At 40.8% G+C, this 19,919-nt stretch overlaps 1 protein-coding gene across 5 annotated transcripts in view; it reads right to left on the bottom strand.

Annotated features, from left to right (window-relative positions):
* Positions 1-19,919, bottom strand: part of PACRG (parkin coregulated) — a 582,662-nt gene that overhangs the window by 136,809 nt on the left and 425,934 nt on the right. Inside the window, exon 5 of one of the 5 annotated variants that reach the window (XM_073894198.1) lies at positions 19,557-19,579. The exons of the other annotated variants lie outside the window; for them this stretch is intronic. Within the exon in view, the coding sequence (XP_073750299.1) occupies positions 19,572-19,579 (8 nt within the window). The 3' untranslated portion in view covers positions 19,557-19,571. Of the gene's footprint in view, positions 1-19,556; positions 19,580-19,919 lie in introns of those variants that run through there. 5 annotated transcript variants of the gene reach the window in all.

Raw genomic sequence — 19,919 nt, 5'->3', positions numbered from 1 at the left:
TATTTCCCCCTCTCTTTAAATGAATGTCTAGGAAAACTCTTCTAGGCCTTCCCCTCCTGGATTCTTTCTCTAATTCCCTGTTTTGATTGGCAGGCATATTCTATTCATCAATAAGTCCATCCATCCATCCATCCATCCAACCATCCATCCATCCATCCACCCACCCATCTCCAGTTTTGTCCTTAAATTCTGTAAGTCTCCTAAGAAGCATGTATAAAATACCAGTTGGTGATAAGGACAGGAAGGACAGTAAACAAGCTCTTCCTATCATGTATCAGTTAGGATGAAAATTTGAGTGGACATATGATGATATTGTTGTGCAAAAAAGTTGATGAAGCAGACTGTACCAAAGAAGACTTTCATGGGAACCAAAAGCCCTGCTGACAGTACTATGTAGTATCACCATACATCATAACATTTTGGCAGGAAAATGCATCTGAAGTCCCAGCTTTGTTGCTGAGACCATCTCCTCCCAGGAGATGCCCTTTGCTACAGTGGCTGGCCTGACTGAGCAGGGACACTCAACTGCAATCCCAGAGGGACCTGGCCCTGTTGCTGGGGGCAGGTGTCAGCTAGAAGAATAGCTCAGGAGAGGCTGAGGGGTGGTTTAGGGGTGGAGGATCCTGGAGGCAAGGTGCAGGGGCCAGTTGTGCAGGGTTCGCAGGCTCCAGCTGGGAGTAAATCTCCCAGGAGGGAATCTTTGTTAACGTGGTGTGTTCCCAGATCATACTGGACTGTTTTCCTACTCTTGTCCTCAGTCACTAACCTTCATGCCCTTCTTTCCACAGTCTCTGTGGTTTGTGGGATGCTGTCTCAGTCAGTAGGGGTTGACTCTGAGAGCAGAGCAGGCATGAAGGACTCTGGGCAAGTAGATGGGCTGTATCAAGTAGTCCGCACAGGAGATAGTTTATTTTATTCTAAACAATTATCTGTTCATTTCAACACATCCTGCAGTGGAATGTCTGCAAATGCAGTGTTATATAATACCAACTTAATGCCAAGTCCAGCTGAGCGAAGCAAGAACTCGCTCTCACGCTGTCATGGAGTGCTCAGCATTCCTGGGCTGGGCTGTGGCTGGTCTTGCAGCCCAGGGTCCAGGGAGGTTCTTGCATGCATGAGGTCCTAGCTCAGAGAGGGCATACGGGCTTCATCTTGTGGCCAACTTTGACAACTGCCAACTGATTCTGAAATTACTCCCTCAGCTCATGGTGAGGGGCTACGGCTGGTGAGCGGTGTCTGCAAGGGTAGAGGGAAGATGTGGCAGGTGCTGGAGTAGAGGAGAGATGCGGGGCATCACATCCTTCTCTTTGGCCCAGGCACGTCTGAGCATGATCCATGGCAAGGGTAGAGGACTTGCTTCCTCTATCCCACTTCAGGGACAAATGTCTCCCAGGTCCTCTTGAGGACTCGGGCAAGCATAGTTACACAGATGCTGGCTCTCCTCTTGGCCCTTCTCTACTCAGCGCACTCCTGGGTGCAGCTAGGGAGCTCAGAAGAAGTAGATGTGGCTGGTTTCAGGCAGCAGCAGAGGGTGCAGAGGTTAAACTAAAAGACCAAGTGGAAAGCAGGGCAACTGAGTCATGTAGTTGGGTGCTTGTCCTCTGGAAGGGTTGAGTTAAGTCAAGGACTACTACCCTCTTCAAGCCACACTTAGTGAAGTCACTTCTTACTGAGTGGAACAGATTATGGGAACTGGTCCCAAAGTTGTCCTGACCTACAAAATAGCTAATAAATCTGTATCAGATTGTGTCCAAGCCCGCAGGGGTACATGTAAAGGTGCAACCGTCACAGTGGCACGACCCCACTGTGCTCTGTAACAGGTTCAGACTGTGCACCGCTTTGGAAGGGCGTGGTCAGAAAACTGATTAGGATCTGGCAGGATGTGAGGAAAACGGCGTGGACAACTGTTCTCGTTCTATGAGCACATTCGCTGGAACAGCGGTGAGTGGTTAATGGGGGACAGAAAAGTTAGTGGCTGGGGAAGGAGATGAAAGCAGCAAGAAGCAGTTCTGGAGACTGGACGGAGCTGCAGGCAAGAAGAGACTCTGCCCAGGGCATTCTGTCCTGTGGCTGGTTGGCCCGTGGTTTTTTTTTTTTTTTTTTTTTTAGTTTTATCTAGCTGTCAGAGAGAGAGAGATAGAGTACAAGCAGGGGGAGTGGGAGAGGGAGAGGCAGGCTCCCCACTGAGCAGGGAGCCCGATGTGGGACTCGATCCCAGGACCCTAGGATCATGACCTGAGCCGAAGGCAGATGCTTAACCTACTGAGTCACCCAGGCGCCCCTAGTGTAGTTAGATTTAATATTTTAATAAAACACCAAACGAAGAGTCAACTGTCTGAGAATTAGACATCCCTTCCCCCTTTTTTATGTTTCAGGGGGTAAGTGAACTGGCGATTTGGAAAACTTATTTTAGATGGTGTTTTATAGTTTTAGACATCTGAACAGACATTAAATTTCAAGCCGTCCAGAATGGAAAAAAAAAATAACTGAACTCATTCCATGACCTATACGACTTATTTGACAAATGTAGGCCACTTTCCCAGAAAATTAGTCCAGTCTGCATTTCATTTAATTTATAAATATTTCTTTTATTTTCACTTGAAATTTTTACTTTGGGGCATTTTATAAAAATTACCATATCCTTTCACTGTGGTCCCTTTGTTTCCTCAGCATCATCCAAATTGTTTTAGACTACAGGATTGTACTTTTTCCATAAAAGGAAGTCTTCAGTATAAAAGAGTTTTACTAATCATATCACATTGTCAGAAAATAGAAGCACTATCTTAATCCTTTTGCAATAAATGGTTTCCAACCTAATTTTGAATTAATTAATTCAACAAAGCTGAGCTTTCACTATGCACCAGGTACTCTATACGGTCTATTTCTGGACTCTTCTCTCCCTCCCTCCCTCCCTCCCTCCCTCCCTCTCTCCCTCCTTCTGCCGTCCCTCTCTCTCTCATTTAACTGTAAAGACTGGTCTGCTTAGAAAATGTTTCCAAAACTTATCTAGACAAGGTTGATCTAGTTCAATACTTTTCCAACATAGATTAAAAACACCGTCTGGGCTCAGGGACTTGGCTTACATTTCCTGATTCTGCAAGTTTTTCCACTAGCTCTCACTTGAAGAATTCCTTGCTTGGAGAACTAGTCAAATTCCTGGGTGGGCATGGATTTTTTTGTGAAAATCGTTGGTAGAAGATTGAAAAAAACCTCTACTTCCTTTTTACCTAATATTGACATTAGAAATAGTGAACAATTCAATTTGTCCACATATATATTTAAAAAAAATCGTTTGGTCAAATTTCCAAACTGAACTCATGCTCATTTTGATGTGTTTTTCATAATCCCACACACAACCACAGCCTCTCTGTTCAATCCTTAATCAATGTATTAATTTTAACAATCTTCATCAATGTGATATTCTTTCCAAGCTAAAATTAGTTTTTCCAACTTATATCTATCTTATTAGCTTAGCTGCATCAGCCTTATTTCTTATTATTGTAATCTCGGGCAGGTCGTGTCAATCTGGAAGGAGAAACGTGCTGACGATGCCAAGTCCTAGGCTGGGCCTTCCTGTAGGGTGGGCAGTTCATCTCTGTGACAAGAGGCCAGTCTTCTTGCAAATGCATATGAGAGTATGTGTGTAAAAGTGAATGTTTTTGAGAAGCTAGGTGTTAAAGCATTGTAGTTTTGGTCAGGATAGAGCTATTTCCACGACTGCCAATATAGACAAGGCACATCTTGTGATAAGGCAGGCTGACGGCACCTGCTCATTCAGGAGGGATTCTAATGGCTCATAGTTCTCTTGTTAGCCTCACTTTCCGTATATTTGGTGCACCTTCAATTTCTAACTTATTAGAAGAGCAGGAAATCATGTTTTTTGTATGCTGCATGCAAATTAGTATGAAATCATGCATGGATTTTCATGATTTTTAATCCAGGTGGCTGTTTAAGTAGAAGTCAAGGTCAAGGATGCAAACGCCTTTCTCTTCGTTTATCACTTCACTGTACCATGCACGCTGGAGGCTGCTCCCTAGGGCTGCCCGGGTCCCCTTCAGAACTGAAGGTCTTACTCCCAGTGCTGGAATGTAGGGTCTCTCCCTGGCCTTTGCCCTCCTCTTGAGATGGGAGCTCTTTGTTCAAAGTTGCCCCATCTCTTGGGCAGCGCACACTCGATGAGTTGTGGCTGCCATTTGGACACAGAGACCCAAGCCCCTGATTCAGGGGATCACCTGGGACCCTGGTTCCACCGAGCTGCCGTCCAGCCTCCCCTCTGGCCAGTCCTCTTCCACTCTTTTACAGGTATGGTTTCTGCATGACAATCTCCATCTCAGAGCCTGTTTCCAGGAAACCGGACTGAGACAGGATATTGCACCTCTATTTCATTTTCCATCCACTGTTTAGACAAACAGTGCAATTAGAAAGGCACTCCCCCTACAACTGAGGCCTCCCTGCCTCTTTTCAGGCATCTCCCTGTCCCTAGACAGGTCTCTTTCAATGGGAACCAGCGCAAGCCAACGCCAGCAAAAAACACATCCCTCCCCACGCCTCCTGATCACCTTCCTTCCCTTTCCCTTGTTCAAAATCACCTGCTCCTACAGGCTTTGGCTCCAGCTTCCCCACTTACAGCATGGACTTCTCCCTTGTGCTCTGCACGTGGAATCATCCACCTCCCTCCCCAGACTGCAGGTCCCCTGAGGGCAGGGAACCTGTTTCATTCTTGCTTGAACTTGCCCTTGCTCCGCTCAGGCCTGGCGCACTGCCCGGACGGAGCCCAGCTGGCAACCAGCCAATGCTTTCTCAGGGAAGACACATTTTTTTTCTTGATATTTTAATTTATTCTTCATATTCTTTTCTTTTATTTTTTTTTCCTCATGTATGGTATACACATACCGTGCTTCTAAATTTTTTAATAAAAGTTAATCGGTAATTATTTAGGGTGATACGTCTATACATTAGATTAAATAATCCCAATGATATTATAGTCACATTTATTTCCCTTTCTGAGCTCAGTAATCGTTAACTTTCTCTAAGGCATTGTGATATTACTTCAACTATAAATGATTTTTCAAAAGTAACATTTTAAGTATTATAGTAAATTCTCTTAATTATTTGCAATGCATGCAGTCTAGACCTAGTAATTTTATAGATGTTAACATTTATAAATGTTGCCTTATTTATCTGATGTCTGCAGAGCCTACATTATTTCTCAGTGGTTCAAATTTCTTAATTTTTCTTTCTAGCACAGACTGGACAAATGTTTCAGCTCTTTTAGGATTGCTACCAATTTTACTCCTTCCTCATTATTTATGAGCTTGCATGAAATGGTGCTTATCAAAGTGGTTTTCTGGGCCACACTCTTGTTCACACATTCTTATCGACACACACTCCCATCTCCCACACCCTCACAACACACTCAGGAAGGCAGCTGGTGGTTATGGGTCCTGGGGATCTTCCATTTCTAGAAGGCCAGTCCTAAGCATTCCAACCTGTTTCTTTTATAACCACATTACATACTAAAATACTCTTTGTGGTGTGTCAGCTTTCTCGATTTTTCAATTAATTCTGTAGTCTATCATAAAGATTCTAAAAATTACTTATCAGCTTATTGTTATAATTTGATCATTTCAATTAATTGATTTATTTAGGGAAAATGTTCCATTGGGCTTCTGGATTCGGCATCCTCTGCACTGAATTTGGACATCGCTGGGGCACCAGGATGCAGCCTGTTTATATACTCCCACCCTCAAGCAGATCCAAAAATCCCACAACCTATGATGAGAAAATATTTGTCCACCCCTTACCAGCCCGACTGTTCAAGTTCCCAGGGCCTGGGTCCTTGGCTCTTCTCTCCAATGCACTGAGCCTTGGAGAGGTGGGACCATGAATGGGCACCATCTTCCCTGCCATCAGCGTCCAAATGACACTGAGCATTGGGTCTTCCCCAGACCCACTGAAATGAAGTGCTTCTGCTTACACAGCACACACTGGCAAGGGTACCATACAGGTTTGCCTTCCTTTGGACTCTTATTTATTTACTTTTTCTTGTTTATTTAAAACTGCTATTATTTTCAAATAGTTCCCTTGAATACAAATAACCTTCCCTTCCTGGTCATCAGACTGAGGCATAGGACTCTGGATGCTATGTCAGACACACTGCACATCCATGAAATGTCAGCAGTACATGATGATATTAATAAAAGGATGATGTCTACTCAGGGCAGGCTCATTTGCCCCAACTATCCTTCCCAGAAGGGACACAGCATCACTCCTCAACTCCCAGATTTAGACTCTGAGGGTGGAGCAATTTTCTGAGGATCCCGAGCTTCAGGTTCCATTTTATTTGGGGAACACAAGAACAAGTAAACAAAGGTTTAAAGAACTAGGGAAATGCAACTTTGAATAAAATGTGGGGAGGAAGAATATTTATTTTATTATGTAATATTTACTTACAAGAAAATGAAATGGACAGCTGAGGCAGACCGGATTCATCATTTTCCTATGGATTTTGCCTTCAAAGTGCTGGCTTGTCATTAGGACTTTTTCAATAGCAATCTGCACATAGGCTTGTTTTATTCTTGGACTATATCGTTTCCTCTTATTTTGTCTTGCTTCTAATGTGAAGTTGTCAGAACAACAGAACAGGTGGTTCAGAGTCCCCACCCTGGTGTCAGCCCAGTTCTGCCCTTCACTTGTGTGACCTGCCCTGAGGTCATAAGCCACCTCTAAGCCTAAATTTCTCTCTCTCAAAAATGGGGATAATAATGAATCTCACTTCTTAGGTGTGTTGTGAAGATTGACTAAAATAATCCAGGATGATATCTGGCACTTGGTAAACACTCAATATATTTTAACCATTATTAGTAATGATGATAATGCCATTCTAGATACTATTTGTAACATTTATATGCGATCATCAACATTTAACTTCTCCAGATATTCTATTAAGAAATATAATGAAAGGGGGTGCCTAGGTGGCTCAGTCGGTTAAGCATCTGCCTTTGGCTCAGGTCATGATCCCAGGGTCCTGGAATGGAGCCCCGCATCGGGCTCCCTGCTCGGCGGGGAGCCTGCTTCTCCCTCTCCCTCTGCCTGCCACTCCCCCTGCTCGTGCGCTCTCTCTCTCTGTTGAAAAGAAAGAAAGAAAGAAAGAAAGAAAGAAAGAAAGAAAGAAAGAAAGAAAGAAAGAAAGAAAGGAAAGATAATAAAAGAAAAGCTATGCAAATGTGTATCTCCAAATCACACATATGTTTGGAACTTTCAAAAACTGGCCTATAGTGTTAAGTACCAGATTGCAATTTCCATATTTAATTCAGTGTGTTATAGATGATGGAGAATCTACGGTGTTCTGTGAGTCTTCATAACCACTATCTTTTCCTGCATTATTTCTGCTGCCTTAAAGCTGGGCTCTCAAGCTTACAATTCTCTCCTGTTCTGGAGTCTATGATGCGGGTGGTAACATGAGGAGAGTGTAACATGAATCTCCACCTCGGCCCCACCTGTGCCAACTTAGCAGCCTGTCCTTCTGCCAGCTGTCCCAGCATGCACTGGCGCCAGGGCTGAGCACTGGAGACCACATCTCCTGGGTAAAAGGAGGTAATGTCTGCGAAAGCCCACAGAAAGTGCTCTGTGGAAGTGGGAGTTGTGATTATAAAGACGGAGCGGTTCCTCTCCCACCCCAGTGCCTGGCCCTGGCTCCATCTGTGGCAGAAATACAGAATTCACTCTGCGTATATTTTGAGTTCCTTCTGGTCCCATCTCTCATTTAGATTTCACTGCAGTGAAAAGAGAGAATCCTTGACCAGGGTGGGGCTCACCTAGAGCGAGAGAGAGGTAATCAGTTCATAGTCAACAATGAGTTGATTTCAAATAGTGATGCATTTTGTGAAGGAGAATAAAGTGGGAGAAGGAGATAGAGTCTCTGGGGAGAAAAGTGCTTTTTTTCTGCTGGGTGGTCCACAAAGACCTCTTGGGGACAACCGTCTGGACAGAGATCTGAACAATGGTGTGCACCTTGTGAAGGGCCGGGGGAAGGAGGGTCCAGGCAGACAGTGTGAATCATAACGAGCTTGAGTAGGAAATTGCCTGGGTGTTTCTGAGGAACAGGAAAAAGGCCAGTGTGTGGGGGCCATAGGGAGTAAGGTAGGGAGCAGGTGGGCGAGGCTGCACAGGCAAGCAGAGCTGGAGGCACCTGTCAGGAGTGCAGGTGCAGGATTTCCTGGGTCTGAGCTGCTACCTGGAGCCCGGAGCTTCTTTACCCTTTGGGGCATTATACACAGAACCATAGGGCTGCACCTCTGACTTCCACAGGGAGATTTAGACCTCACTTAGCTCCCCCTCCACCACCAACCCTTGAGTCTGCCCCACTGCACTGGTGCCCTCACCCTAGTCCTATTAGGACTCAAAGGAAGTTTTGAATGAAAATTGGGAAGATTCAGATTTGCAAAGGCATTTTAAAGCTCCTCATGGGGAACAAAATTCTGTAGATACAGCAAGTATAAATCACCATTGTTTTTATATGGATTATTGAAGGAGATGAGGATAGTCAAAAGCAAGCATATCACATATTGTGAAGTTTCAGTGTTTTAATAACAGCAGAACCTTAAAGAATAGGTTGTTTTTTTCTTGGAAGATGGTGCCCTAAGTAAAAATAATTAAGTTGGAATGCAAATGGAGGGGAATACAGCAACATTGCCAGTCATGAGTTTCACATTATTATGAAGTTGTACTGCTGCATAGTGCATGATTGTGTGTATGTGTGTGGATATACACTGGGGATAGTGGAGGGTAGTGGGTGGCTGGGTGGTGTTTGTGGAGGGATCTCTGAAGCAGTAAGACTCAACTTTGATTTGCTTAAACCATCAAGCTCTAATTTCTGCTTCACATTTCTTTTTGTATTTCTCATCTAGCTCAACTCTACATTAATGATACAGTTTCCAAGCATTATAAATATTTCCCTTATAAATCTTGCCTTGAGTTTTGTTCCTTTGAATTTTCTTCCCCTTTTTTCTTGGTGGCAGTGCTGTGAATCCAATGGTGCCGATTCTCTATTGCCCCATCCTCCATCAGGCTTTGGTCCAAGTTCTTCTGCTTCAGGTTCCTTGATAATGTGAAAGTCCTTCAATTTCCAGCTGTCACCCATATTCTCTCCCCTTGGGAAAGAGACACCTCTTTGCTGCGCCCAGTGTTGAGTCTCCACATGGTCTCCAGTGTCCTCTTTCTTTAATGCAAATGGTCAGGACACTGGCTCCGTATACTTTTTATAGGAGCCAGCTCTCTCCTACCCCGTTAAATGCTGGTGTCTCCAGAATTCCACCAGTGACCATTTTTTTAAATTTCTCTGTGATTACTAACACAGCCATGCAGGTGGCTATCTTTCCAGCCCAGGTCTGTCATAAATATCTCTAAGACATGTATTCTATTTTACTTGTTGACTGTGTCCACCTTGAGGTACCATAAGCATCATAAACTCAACATATCTAAAACTCAGATCATCCTATTTCCTCAACCTTCTCTTTCTGAATTTAGCACTTGGTTAATGGCATCAATATCTGCCTACTCAAGGAAAGTGGATCTACTAAAATTGACTCCAGAAGAGACAGAAAACCAACTAATAGCAATGGATGATGTTACCAAAGCTATTAATAAATTATCTTTAAAAATACACCATGCCTAGATGGCTTTAGAAATGAATTGATTCAACTTTCCCTAGAATTGTTATTTCCCTTAAACTCTATTAAAAGGAAGAAGCCTCCACAGTCCTTTTTTAAAAATGATCAGAGCATACCACTGACACCAAAACTTGACAGAATAGCTTTACATTAGATAATTATTCTAACTATTACATAATTTTAGTAATTGTTAGAGAAATTGGGCAGTACATTAAAAGAAAAATACACCACAACTAGGTGGCATTTATTTCCTGGAAATATAGGTGGGCCCATAAAAAATTTATAAAGGGGTCAAATCAATATATAGTGGTAAAAATTAGAGAAGGCAAATTAGATAAGTCATATAGGAGCTATCAAAAAAGGCATTTTGAAACATCAACATTCATTTCTGATATTAAAAACTTTTGATGAGGGGTGCCTGGGTGGCTCAGTCAGTTAAGTGACTGCCTTCGGCTCAGGTCATGATCCCAGGGTCCTGGGATCGAGCCCCGCATGGGGCTCGCTGCTCAGCGGGGAGTCTGCTTCCCCCTCCCCCTCTGCCTGCCACTCCCCCTGCTTGTGCTTTCTCTATGTCAAATAAATAAAATCTTTAAAAAAATAAAAAAATTAAAAACTTTTGGTGAGGTAAGAATTTGATAGATACTCTTCTTAAGTCAGCATTAGGCTTAATGATCAAACACTAAAAATATTCCCAGTAAAATCTGGAACAAGATAAGAATGTTGACCATTGCTACAACCATTTAAAACTGTTATTAAAACTGTATGGTGACTAACATGACATAATAAAATAAAATTTAATAAAAAAAGAAACTGTAAGCAATGATGTTAAACAAGAGAAATAAATCAAAAGTATGAAAATATTGGAAGAGTTGTGCTACCTTTTGTAGATTTTATGACTAATAAGTAGAAAATACAAAGTGAATACCCAAAAAACTATTATAAATAAGAGAATTCAATAAGATTGTAAGTATACATACCACAGCTGCGCTATGTATAATAATAATCTATGGGAAAATACAGTAACAAAAAATGGAAGGAAACAAGTTGTTTACTATAGAAAAACAGAAAATAAAACAAAATGATAAAATATCTAAGAATGAACTTAAAAGGAGATGTATAAAGTTATATAAAGAAAACTTAACAACTCTATTGAAGGATTCAAAAGAAGGCTTGAAGATATAATACTCTTAAGTGTAACAAGTCCCCTTTGAAGTGTCCTAAAAATTCAATGTGGCTTTTTCTGGGCAACTAGAAAATCTAGTTTTCTTAAGAGAAGAAGAAAATAAGGAAACATAAACATGTGAGAATAGCCTGGCAGATTCTGGAAAGAAGGTAAGTGAATAGGGGCTAGCCCCACAAAACATTAAAACTCTGCTGTCCAATTTGGTAGCCACAAGCCACATGTGGCTCTTTGAAGTATAAATTAATTAAAAATAAATAAAATAAAAAAATTCTGCTCCTCAGTCAAACTAACAATATTTCAAGGACTCTGTGTGACTAGTGTCTTACTATACTGGATACAGAAACAGAGAACATTTCTTTCATTGCAGAGGTTCTACTGGACACTGCTCTATTAATACACGATTTAACTTTAATAATGGAAACAGGTTGGCACTGGAGAGGAAACAGTAAGAACAGAACTGAGTCCAGAATTCAATCCAAATAATGTGGGAATTTATAGATTGTGATAAAGGCTCCTTTTCAAAGGTGAAGAAAAGAGGCTATTTTTTTATATGATGTTGGGACAACTGACTAACCATTTGAAAAAATATACACCTGGATGTTTATCTCTTTATATACACCAATACAAATTCCAGATAGAACAGAGATTTAAAATGTACAGACAGAACAAACAAAACCCTTTAATGTTCCAGAACAAAAGATTAGTGCATTTATTTATACACTCGAAGTGGTGGCATTTGCAATGCATAGAATTGACAAAGGGCTAATTTCCTTAATTTAGAAAAAGCTCCTACAAGGCAATAAGAAAAAGACAACAGAACAATAGAAAAATAATGTAAATAGGGACTCTATAGGAAAATTAATACACATGTCCATTAATCATATGAAAAGCTACTCTACCTCAGTCACTGAGAAAGAAACACCCCTAAATGTTTTAGTGTACATTCCCTGCAAACAAGGACAGTCTCCTACATAGCACAACATAAGCACTGTAGTCAGGAAACGACTCCATTCATATTTTGCCAATCGTCCCATTGTCATTCTTCACAGCAAAAGGCTCCAATCCAGAATCACATGTCCTATTTAGTGGTGACGTCTCTTCATTCTCCTACCTGGAAAAGATCTTCAGAATTTTTTCCCCTTGACTTTCTTGCCCTTGATATTTTTAAAGAGTATAGGCCAGTTGTTTTGTAGATTGTTCCTCAGGTTGAGTTTGTCTGATATTTCCTAATGAGAATATTCATGTCATGTGTGTTGGCAGGGACATTACACTGCATTCTACCAGGTGGCATATGACTTTGATTTCTCCCTTTATTGGTAATGTAAACTGTGATGCTTTGATTTAGGTTATGCCTGCCAAGCATCTCCATGGTAAAGTTGCTCTTCTTCCTTGTAATTAGTAAGTATCTTGTGAGGAGATGCTGTGAAACTACGTAAATATCCAGTTCTCTGTCAAATTTTTATTCATCTATTTATTTATATTAGTGTGGATTCATCCAATTCCTAATCTAGTCAATGGCATATACTCCATTTTATTACCATTACTTATTATGATGCTCAAATTGTTCCTGGGTTGGCAACTGGGGGCCCCTTTAGGCTGGCATCTGTGTCCCTTTCACATGTCCCATTTTTTGTTAAGCCCTTCCTTATCTTCCTTCCTCCCTTCTTCTCTCCTTCCCCCTTCCCTCCCTCCCTCCCTCCTTTCCTTCCTTCCTTCCTTTCTTCCTACCACAACTATTTCAGGCTCATCTTCTACTTTCCCTGCCTTAGTCCTGGAATCCACCATTTCTCCAAGGAGGATTGGTTCCTTTTTGGAAAGAATGGTATTTAGAAACCAAAATCTAAGTACTAGTTGTGCTCAGTGCTTTTGGGGTGCCACTATTCCCAGCCTCTCAGTGGACAGAACTATACCTGTACACCAATAGCTATAACCATGCTTATTTCTACATCTATCTTTATAATACATTGAAAATCACAAGTTTACACCAATATCTCTAATTCTAATTCTACATCAGAGGGTATGCTCTATTTTTCTATCTTTCCAGATTTGTAGCTCCTTTGGCTCTCATTATCCTTTTTATATTGAGTTTTTTTGATCTACTGCCGCATGTAACCAATCTCCCACTGCCACCACTGCCCTACACCCCTCTCTCACCTTAGTGCAGATGTCCTTCTTGTCACTCTGTGTTCCAATTCCCTTTGTGGGGCCATCAGGGCTGCTTCCCACCAGGTGGATGTCCTCTTCACTATTCAGGCTCTGACACCCCTCTCTGGACCCAGGCTCCCACACTGCAGGTGAACACTGATTGTGCTGGGCACCACCTAGTGGTTTGGACAAACTGTTGGAAGAGGAAGAACTCCCTACCCTGCATCCCCTGTCTATGTCTCTAGTTTCCAACCAAGCTGGAGAGGACTGCAAAACCAAGAGGCTCAAACATTTCAACTGCTTACACATAGCAACTCGTTCTGAGGGCGAGAAACCAGGAAGCCACCTTTACTGTAGTAGATCTCCATATTGAGCAAAATGTTTTCATGAGTTATTTTATTATGTGCAATTGATATAAATATTGAGAATCACAGTATTTGTTCTTGTCCAAAGAGTTATTTTTTAAAAGTTCCATTATATAGACCTATGCTTAGATTTAAGTTATAAAAATACTCAATTAAACATGGCAAAGTTCTAAATTCTCATGAAAAAAGCTACCTGTGAATGCAGTTTTACATTTCTCTGGTATTGGTGGATAGGATAAGAAAGAACATTTTGTTCACCATGGTAAGTTTTAAAACAATTATTTTGATTGACCTCAAGTGTCTGCTCCTTTAATCTATAAAACAGCAACTTTATTACATGGAAAATATTACTGGAACCCAGCATTAATATTTTCATTAAGCTGAGGAAGGGGGTAGTACACAGGATTATGAAATGTCCCTGTGTGATGTGATGTGCATAATTTGCACATAAGCATTAAAGAATCACCACATTGCCTGGGGAAGAATTTCTAACTCTGTCAAAAAAAAAGGTCAGCTTTAAGTGTTGCTGTCATAATGACAATGTTAAAAGCCAAAGGGATTTTTTTTTTTAAAGGAAAGTTTCTGTGATTAGAACCTCTCATGCAAGCCTAAGAGAAAAAAGTTAGTATCATCAAATAAGGCTTCAATGAAGTAATAAAGACTTTTATTAATTTGATATTACTTGAAGGGAGGCATTTTTACATTTTAAGAAACTTTAGGTCTGTTTACATTCTGATTAAATAGGGCATGGGACTGCCCAAGATGAGGAGAGTTGACCAGGTCAGCACTTGGATTCCTCAAACAAAATGCCTTCTGTTCCCCCTAAACTTGGCTATTCAATGACTTACAAGCTTGCAGTTTCTTATTTAATATGTCCCATATTTGGCATTATTCTAAGGGGGAAATTCCTTTTTAAAAATTCAGTGTTGTGCCACTCAGTACAAACTGGGTGCACTATGAACTGATATTATTTCATTTCAGCGTAAGTAAGGAGAACAGGTACATAAATGTAATTGAGAGTCTACTCCTAGCTTGAATCCAGACATTTAATGGCTGCTTTAATATGCATTAATTCAATATCTTCAACATACCTCTGCAGTAGATGTTCATCCATATGTTGTGGAAGAGAGAACTAAGGCTCAGAGTTTATTGTTAACACCCAGCAGAACTGGATGCACCTGATGGGGCCCAGACCTTCTAAGGCCATGTCTAGCTTACTGTCCACTCTGGTGGTTTCTGCTTTATTCCTGCTGGGGATTTTTTTAGAAAAAGATTTATTTGAGAGAGAGAGATAGAGAGAGTGAGCGGAGGGCAGGGGAAACAAGCAGACTACCCACTGAGCAGAGAGCCTCACGTGGGGCTCGATCTCAGGACCCTGAGATCACAATCCGAGCCAAAATCAAGAGTCAGACGCTTAACTGATTGAGCCACCCAGGCACCCTGATGGGATCTTTTTTAATGAGAACTCTCCAATGGATATATATTTTTTTCCCTCACATTCAACAGTTATTATAGACCACCAAGTACTTGGCACTGTATTCCATTCAAGAAGGATATTATGCATTATGGAAGGGATTGGCATAAAAATATCTAAACTCCCTTGATAGTTTTTCAATGAATACTTGAGAAGGAATATATATGGATCACAAATAAAGTCCATTAAAGAGCAGCAAATTAATACATTGTGCTGGTCTGCCTTTTATATTCTCAATTTAATTGTCTGTTTACTCATCTGATTGCTCCGTTAACTTTCATAGAATTTAAAAAACAGATGGAAGAATAAGCTATGACTTTCCTGGGCATCACAGGTACATTTCCCAGTGATAATGGTCCCTGTGGAGATGTTTACCAATGGTGAAATTAACAAAACATTCGGTTGAGAACTGAGGTTCCTCAACGAGCACAGTTTGATGTTCTTACAGACTTTTAGGTGGCTTGGCTCAAGGACTGCACACATTGACTGTGGCATGGAGTGCTGATTTGATAGACTGTCTTAGTCATAATGCTTTTTTAGTGCTGAGTCACAATGGCTTTTTCAAGAAAAAAGATATCACTGGCGTCACCTGTGTAATAGATATATGGCATGACCTCAATTTTCAGTTGTTAATTTACAATATAATATTTCCTTTGTGTCACATGCTTCATATCAAATTATGGTTTGACTGTATTAGGGTCTTGTTCAAGTATTAACTAGGTTGATGCATGTTTATTTCACACATGAAAAAAATCAATATGAAGGAAATTACAAATCTCAGTAAAGTCATAATATTCCTCTAGAATAAACATTATGTAGAAGTTGTCTCATTTTGTGTTACCCTCATCTGTGAAATTAGGTAATCCCTGTACCATAACCTGTCAATATTAACAAGTATTTGTTGTTGGTACCATTCAATCTCCACTCTATACCCAACCATTCACTGTAGTTTTTGTGTTGTTGTTTTTTTTTATTATAGATTGAGGAATTGATTAATGAAATACAAAATGCTAGACCGACTCTTACAACTACTTTTAACCTTACCCATCAAAATCTATCTCTTTGTTTCTTCTCAAAGTTCCACCTTCACAGTGAGGTGGGTTGTCGCATTAATACTGTTTAGATCGACTCCAGCTACTCTTTATTAAGGCTACTGAGAAATTTGGATGATAAGATGCTCTATTTCAGGGCCACTCATCACATTTGCTGATAAATGCTAACAACAGTTCACTGTGTACTTCCTTTACTAAATTCACCCAACTCCTTGTCAACAGGGAAAGGTGTCAGAAAAATGTACCTAATATTGCTCACAACCTTATTTAGTAAATGCATTTGAGTGCTCGGCTATAGATTACTTTGACTTGTGCTTCTATTTGTAGCTACTCAGATACAGCTTATCTATTAACCCCTATTAGATCTTTTAAAGAAAGTCTAACACAAAAGGGGACAATAGAAATAAATTAGGAGAAAAATATCCTCTCTTATTCACTAATGCATTTTTCTGCTTAATAATCTCACATTAGACATTAGGCAAATATTTTTGGTGGAAAAGTGCTTTCATTTCTTTTCTGCGTACTAGCATTGTAATATCAATTCTAAGAGATGTTAATTCACACAGTGTGAGGTGCATATTTATATTAATGAAATACATGTCTAGAACTGTTCCTTTCTCCAAATTAGTTCATATTTTATTCCACACAAAGAAGATATATATATATTTTTGGATTGCAAGTAATATTTTAGCATTCTTTTTGGGAGCCACTGCACTAAAATCCTAGGAGGCTATGCCAAAAAGATGAAATCCTAAGGTACGACCAGCCAAAGCAGCTCAAAGCCAAGTGTGTGCCAAAAACAGTGAGATAAAATGCATATTTATTTTTTATTTTATTTCTGTACTTTTCCTGACACAACCTGATTAATGTGTAGAAAATTCTAATTTAAACATAACCATCTAGCAATTTTTTAAAAAACAGCATTTAGCTTCAAAGTTGAGCTCTGCTCTTTTCTTTTTTTCTGATTGTATACTGTTAAAAACCACCACTCTCACCATTATCTTTATCCTTGAGGGAATGGAGCATATTATGTCTTAGGAACAGAAAAAAAAAAATAGGTTAAAAAAAAAAAAACCCAGCTCAGAAAGAGTCTCTGAATAGAAGTTATTTCAAGTCTTTACAGAGTGTTTGCTTTATTTGCCAAATAAAGCAAAAATAAACTTTGGACCAAAGTGTGCAATGTCAGCTAGCTTACTAACAGGGCAATCCCAGTTTAACTACAATGGAATTCAAATTGACTCTTAAGTTATGCTCACGTAGACAGTGGCAATATGTTAGACAACTGTGAAGAGAGAAAGCAGCAGCACCGATGGTCCGTGGCCCCAAAGAGGCCACTTCCATATGCTCCCCATCGCCTGACAGCTTTGCCGGCCCGTCCCAACTCCTTCTCGGCGACATCCAGATGGTAGCCACAGATTGAGAGCCTGCCTCTTCTAAGACAGTCAGGTCTCACTTGGTATTCTAATGCACTCATACTGGTGAACAGTGATTCATAATTTCATTGCAAAAATAAGATTATGAATACTAGGTGCTTCCACTTTCTTTGAAGGGACTGTTATGGATCCTGACAGTCTTATCTTCTAATTGTAATAGAAAGAACTTAGTTGCATGCATGTTAATTTCATCCCGAAATGAATCAGGTTATCATCCATGCATTATGTGGGGAGGAGCCAGAAAGATAAGAAACACATGTAGAGCTGGGCTTGCATGTTCTTGTTTCAAGGTGCTGGTCTCACGTGTAAACGGAGGGAGGTGAATTTAGCAGAAGTGGCAGGTATGAGTTGAAGTGAAAATGTGAACAAAGGATTTTTCTTAGAATGACAGTTAATTTTGGTATTTCTTGAGGTTTATTTCTGCTGAAAATTTTAGGCCTTACACATTCATTTCTTTGTTTACTGAACATGTGTTGTGTTTAGACTCTTGAAACCCTGGCATCACCTGTCCCATGTGGTGAAGACCTACCAGGGGCAGTGGTCATTAATTTTATGTCAGCAAAGAGACTAACCACAGCCTGAATTATAAAGAACAGGGTAAATGCATAGAAGACTTTCTTAGAAGGAAGGCCTGATCTCTTAGGAGGAGATAAACACTGCTTGGACAATAGATCACAGAAGAGTGTGTGCTCTTACGTTACTAATTTTTTTTTCATTTAAAGAAAATTCTCACTTTCTATGAAGCTTTTTAAAAATCAGAAAGGACACTGACAAAGATTTACAATTTATGAGAGAAAAAAATGTAAAATCTTAGAGAAATATTCAACATAAACCCAACTGACATGATAGTACACTCAAATGCATAATAACATTTTTTTTTTAAAAGGAGTATGGCATTTCACAAACTGAAAATAACAAAAACAGATATTGGCATCTTCTCTCAATGTAATTTCCTCAGTTAAGAATTTATTCATTTCTTTTAGCAATTCTTCCAGATCTGGATTTGAGGTTACTTATGACTTAGCTTCCTTTTGGGAAGCCTAAGAGGCCAGCAGAAACATCACTCTTCCCTCAGTTCATCCCCACTTAGGGGACCTCTCCAGGAATCAAAAAACACTGTTTTCTTGAACATTCCTCCATCTTTCATCCCTCTGCTCCCCCCACTTGGCAGGGCTTTCTTAGCTCATGATAACCTGCTATGGCTTTCGGCTGTAGGATCTGCCTCTTACCTGGTTGGGTATCTCCCAGCTTCTGGATCTTTTGTGCATTACAACCCCCCGATTCCCAGTGTCCCACATGGGATTGGTGGGGGGAAGGGAGAGGAGGGGGACTGGGAAACAAAGGGGGTGTTTCATCCCTGTCCAGGTTTCTGGCTATGCTATACACAGAAACTCATGCACATGAAGAAAAATACGAATCCACGGAGCAAAGGTGGGAACTTTTGTGTGACAAATCATCTTAGAGAAAACTGAATACCGTGGGGAAGACGAAGGTAGACTAGAATTTATAATGAAAGAATCTGGAACCTCAGTGGTCTCTCACTTATCTATAACAAGGTGCAGACATTTCTAGAGGAGAAATAGTTTGAGGCCAACCTAATGCTAACAGTCCTTTCTCACACCTTTTCCCGAACACATGCAAACACAGTTCTTGTCTGTGCTCCAGTGCCTGTGAATCTAATGGCAAAGAAGAAACTGCCCTTTAGGGATGAGAAACTTCTGCGCCTGCCACAGAATTCAAATTGGGCATCACTCCATAATTTCAGTTCCTTGAAACTCAATCATGATTTTCTTAGAAATCACTGTTTACCACAAAAAGGGATGCCTGGTTCTATCCTCATGCAGTCTGTTTTCTCTTTACAGGGGACTAATTAACACACGATCACACCCCACTCAGGTATGAACGCTGCAAACAACCACACCCCAATGTGATCTGTGAGAGTTTGCATAAGATGTGCCCCAAATCATTGTGGCCACCTGCACGAACTAGGAAGAGCTCGTATGAGCAGCAACTAATTGACAGGTGACTTGTCTTCATTTTATTTTCAAAGTAATTAGACTCCTGAAGGGACATGACCACAACCGTGCTGGTATACGGCTCACGGCCTTCTCTGATGAGTTGGCGACACCACGTACATTCACAAGCTCAGAGTTTGCTGCGATTGCCCCGCGGACTCAGAAGCAGCAGAATGATCTTTTCCTCCAGGGCACTCGAAGTGAGATGCACACCAAGATGGCTATTGCAGGAGCTAATGAACTGAAGGAGGAAAAGCATCAACCACAAACTCGAGGCAAACGGAGTTTTTTATCAAAGGAAATCTTCAGAAATGGTGCATTTGATTCACAGAGAGGGTGCTTCCTTCATCTCAAATTGTTGAAGTAAATCAGTTTGAGCGAGTGACAATTGTGGGGGAGGGACAGACAGTGAGGGGGTATGACAATGATCTCCCTGCTTCGTGGCCATCAGCTGCACCAAGCAGGCACCTCAACACTCTGAGGCTCCCCAGACTCTCACTGTTGGAGAGTCACTCCATGCCCATCAAACAGACTTGAGATGAAAAGTTGCCCCCACAGTGAACTCTCAGGCTGACTTGGGA

The sequence above is a fragment of the Callorhinus ursinus genome, unplaced genomic scaffold (assembly GCF_003265705.2).
Source record: "Callorhinus ursinus isolate GAN/ISIS: 27379988/994484 unplaced genomic scaffold, GSC_fseal_2.0 scaffold6, whole genome shotgun sequence".
Taxonomy (NCBI): domain Eukaryota; kingdom Metazoa; phylum Chordata; class Mammalia; order Carnivora; family Otariidae; genus Callorhinus; species Callorhinus ursinus.
Note: the sequence above shows the minus strand (reverse complement) of the source record. Positions and strands in the feature narration are given on the sequence as shown.